The 3,597-nt window shown below is 29.9% G+C and overlaps 1 protein-coding gene across 3 annotated transcripts in view; it reads left to right on the top strand.

Moving 5' to 3' along the window:
* Window positions 1-3,597, top strand: part of LOC106474930 (tafazzin-like) — a 31,802-nt gene that overhangs the window by 1,207 nt on the left and 26,998 nt on the right. For all 3 annotated transcript variants that reach the window (XM_013935628.2, XM_022403188.1, XM_022403189.1), the window contains exon 2: window positions 2,247-2,375. In XM_013935628.2, the coding sequence (XP_013791082.1) occupies window positions 2,247-2,375 (129 nt within the window). The remainder of the gene's footprint in view (window positions 1-2,246; window positions 2,376-3,597) is intronic.

Below are 3,597 nucleotides of genomic sequence, written 5' to 3'. Positions count from 1 at the left end.
TAGTAAAGTTGGTTAAACAGGACATTAAGAAATGAAAAAGGTATAAGAAAAAGGGAATGGCTAAAAATGTAAAAATTAAAAGTAAGGTTTTTTTGTAAGTACATCAAGAGATAATAAAGGAAGTGTCATTTCTGCTGCTTGAAAAATTGATGGGTTACTAAATTCTACTTTTTTCTTCAGTTATTACTAATGAAGATTTAAGCAATATTCCTCATCCTTAACAGTTTCTAGATGGAAACATGATCACATAAGATTATAACATTAATCCTGAGCTTATCAAGAAAAAATTAGAAAGTGTAAAGAATGATGATGCTTCCACACTAGATATTTCCTGAAGGGATTTTGAAGAAAGTTAAGGATCGAATATGTGAGCCACTTGCTGATATTTTTTTTTATAAGTCCTTGAACAACAGACAATTGGCAGAAGATTGGAAGTTGGTTAATGTTACTTCTTTTTTCAAGGAAGGTGACAAAAATTATCCAGGTAACGATAGGCCTTTAGTCTTACTTCATTGTTGGGAAAAGTATTTGAAAGTCTGATAAATGATGCTTTACAAAGTTATTTAACAAAGTTTAAATTCTTGTCTGATAGTCAACGTGGTTTTGTTATGGAAAATCTTGCTATTTTGACACTCTTTAGCTCTTTATTGCTTATTTAGATGAGAGGTAAGGGGTAGATTTGGTATGTCTAGATTTTCAGAATGCATTTGACAAGGTACTGTATAAAAGGCTTGTTAAAAAATGATCTCTCTCGGTATGGGGTAGAAGTTTGCTTGTTAATAGCAAAATGGCTGAATAGAAGAAAGCAGAGGGTTGTTATAAATGGAGTTCAGCCAAACTGGATTACTGTCATAATTATGGTACTTTATGGCTCGTTATTTGGTCCTTGGCTTGTTTTGATTTATGTTAGTGAGATAGATAAAGGAGTGTTCAATACACTTTGTAAATTTGGTGATGATATTATAGTCTCGGGTGTTGCTGGCTGTGATGAGGATGCTGCTGCTTTACAAAATAATTTAGGTTATTGGCAAGTTGGATGAGTATATGGCAGATGGCTTTTAATTATAATAAATGCAAGTTAATGCATGAGAGTTATTATAATTTAAATTATGAGTAGAATTTTGATGGTGTGGTATATTCAGCTCAAAAATGAATTAACTTTAGAGCAATGGGATAGGTCTGCTTAACAGGATGTTCGACAAGATATGAAGTACTAATGAATCTCTGACTAACTGAGTATGAGAAGGAAAGAGACAATTCATGAAGTAATGTACAAAATGAACAATCCATTAAATCACAAACAAATTGTATGTACTAACCGTTGTTAAGCATGAGACATTCACTTCTACTCGATGTTTTTTTCCTACATACTGGTGAGAATGGTTAGACACAAGTTAAAATTTTGACAAGGTAGCAGTCATCTTTAGCTAAGACAGTTTGATTTTTCTAACATGGTAGTTGCTTTCAAATGTGGTGAATGCAATAAATGTAAGGGAGTTTGAGGGAAAGCTTGATAAGTATTTTAATTATAAGGGGCAAGCTTTGAGTTTTTTTGTTTGCTATTATAATGGATGGTGTACATTTAGTGGCTGCATTGCTTCAATGAAATGCTGGATGCCCAGTTTACAGAACATAAGTATGAAACAAAATTTATCCTAACACTAATAAATTTAATTTTGAAAAAGGAACACCAGTATCATTTTTTTAACTTTTTGTTATTTTTTTAGGTCTATAGTTATTTTCTAATTGAATTATTAGTGTTACTCTGTTGCATTTTGCTGTTTGTTTATTGTGTTTATTAAAGTAATCAACAGTATTATGACTGTTACCATGCTTGGAATGCTGACTATCAAGTAAAGATTTGTTTTTCTTAAATCAACTGCAGTTATTTAATTGGCCAGAATATGGTGCTTTTACAGTGCAAGATTACTGGATGGAGCTATATGAGTATTACATTTAGCATCAAATACATGCATATAAGTAGCATGATTTTATTGTTATTTAAAATATAAACACATTGCTACATTTGAATGTTTTATTTCATTTATGTTAATTACATGTCCAATAAAAAAGGGGTGTACAATAAAATATAAATTAGTAATTATGCTGATGTCATCATTAAATTATGCATATTAGTACTGTTGAAGGTTCATACCTTTGTTCAGTAATGTGTTTCAAACCCTTGAAAGTTAAAATCTACCCTTTGCTACAGCTCTAGTTATTTTTGAATGTACTATACATTACAGATTGGTTTAATAATGTCAAGGTGTATAACAGAGAAGTTCTTATAAAGGCTTTAGATGGCCGACCACAGAGAACACCTTTAGTGACAGTCAGCAATCATCATTCATGTGTAGATGATCCTATACTGTGGGGTAAGTATCTGTGTGATTATTTTCTTAGGTAATTTTTCTTGTTTTGCTGATAATCAGGATTCACTTTGATCGTAGTAAATCAGCAAAATGTTAGCTAGTTGTAAGTTTGAATAGCTACTCTCTTTCTACATAATTAAATTGGAAAGAGCTAGTAAGTATTTGTCATAGTTATTTATAAAATGGTCAATTGCGTACTTACATCATAACACATAATCAAAAATTACAACAATTATTGTTTAAAATATAAAAATTTATTTTTGTTAAATTGTTTGGCACTCGACTATTTCATATTTACATCTGATATAAAATAAACTTAAATAATGAAATGAAATATATGTGTGTCATAAAATAAGTAAGTTGATTAATTAGGATTACAAAGAAATTTTTCAATTACTGCTTTTGAAGCATTGTATGCATCACAGAAAATATGTAATTAGGATTTGGTAAACTTTGAGAGTAGCCTGAATGAAATGGTTACAGTATATGGTGAAAAGCTATAATTCTAATTAAAGATGAGTATGGTACAATTTGAATGAAAGTATATCTTAATAATTAAGTCAAAAAATTTATAAATCTATTAATTGATGGTGCTTGAATGATGTAAACAAACACAAGTCAAAGTAATTTTTGTGATTAACAAACACATTGTAAGTTTCCTTAATTTTGGTAAAGCAAAAATAGCCAAAAGAATAACTGAACAGAAATTCTTTACATTTTAATTCATTAAAAGGACAACTTTTCAGTAGTTTGCTTTAGTTTTGCATCATAGGGTAGGCAGAGCCTGTTTCTTGTAACATTTTTACTATGTGCAATTTTCATATTCTTTAAAATTCATCACTAACTTTTCAAATCTGGTGATTGAAATTAGCAAGTAATGATAATTCTGCTAGCTTCAGCTTGATTTGATTTCTTAAGCTTAGAATTAATGTAAAATACACTATTTAACTCTTTTAGCATGGGCTCGGTCTCAGGGACTGACCTCGTAACCATTTTGTGCTTGTTATAGTTTTCACGCTATAACTTTTAAATTAATAAGGGATTGTTAATGACACTTGGCACATTACCAGTAAACATTACCATGCTTTCATATGCAAAATATCAATGTTGTTTATTAAGTCTTAAGATTTGTAAAGCAATTTTGCCTTTTTTTTTTCTTTTTGCATGTTGCCTATTTAATATGCAAAGTAATTTTCATTATAAGATTATAAATACTGTTACGACA

Source organism: Limulus polyphemus, unplaced genomic scaffold (assembly GCF_000517525.1).
Source record: "Limulus polyphemus unplaced genomic scaffold, Limulus_polyphemus-2.1.2 Scaffold7874, whole genome shotgun sequence".
NCBI classification, from domain to species: Eukaryota; Metazoa; Arthropoda; class Merostomata; order Xiphosura; family Limulidae; genus Limulus; species Limulus polyphemus.
The sequence above is the reverse complement of the archived record's forward strand: the minus strand, read 5'-3'. Positions and strand labels throughout refer to the sequence as shown.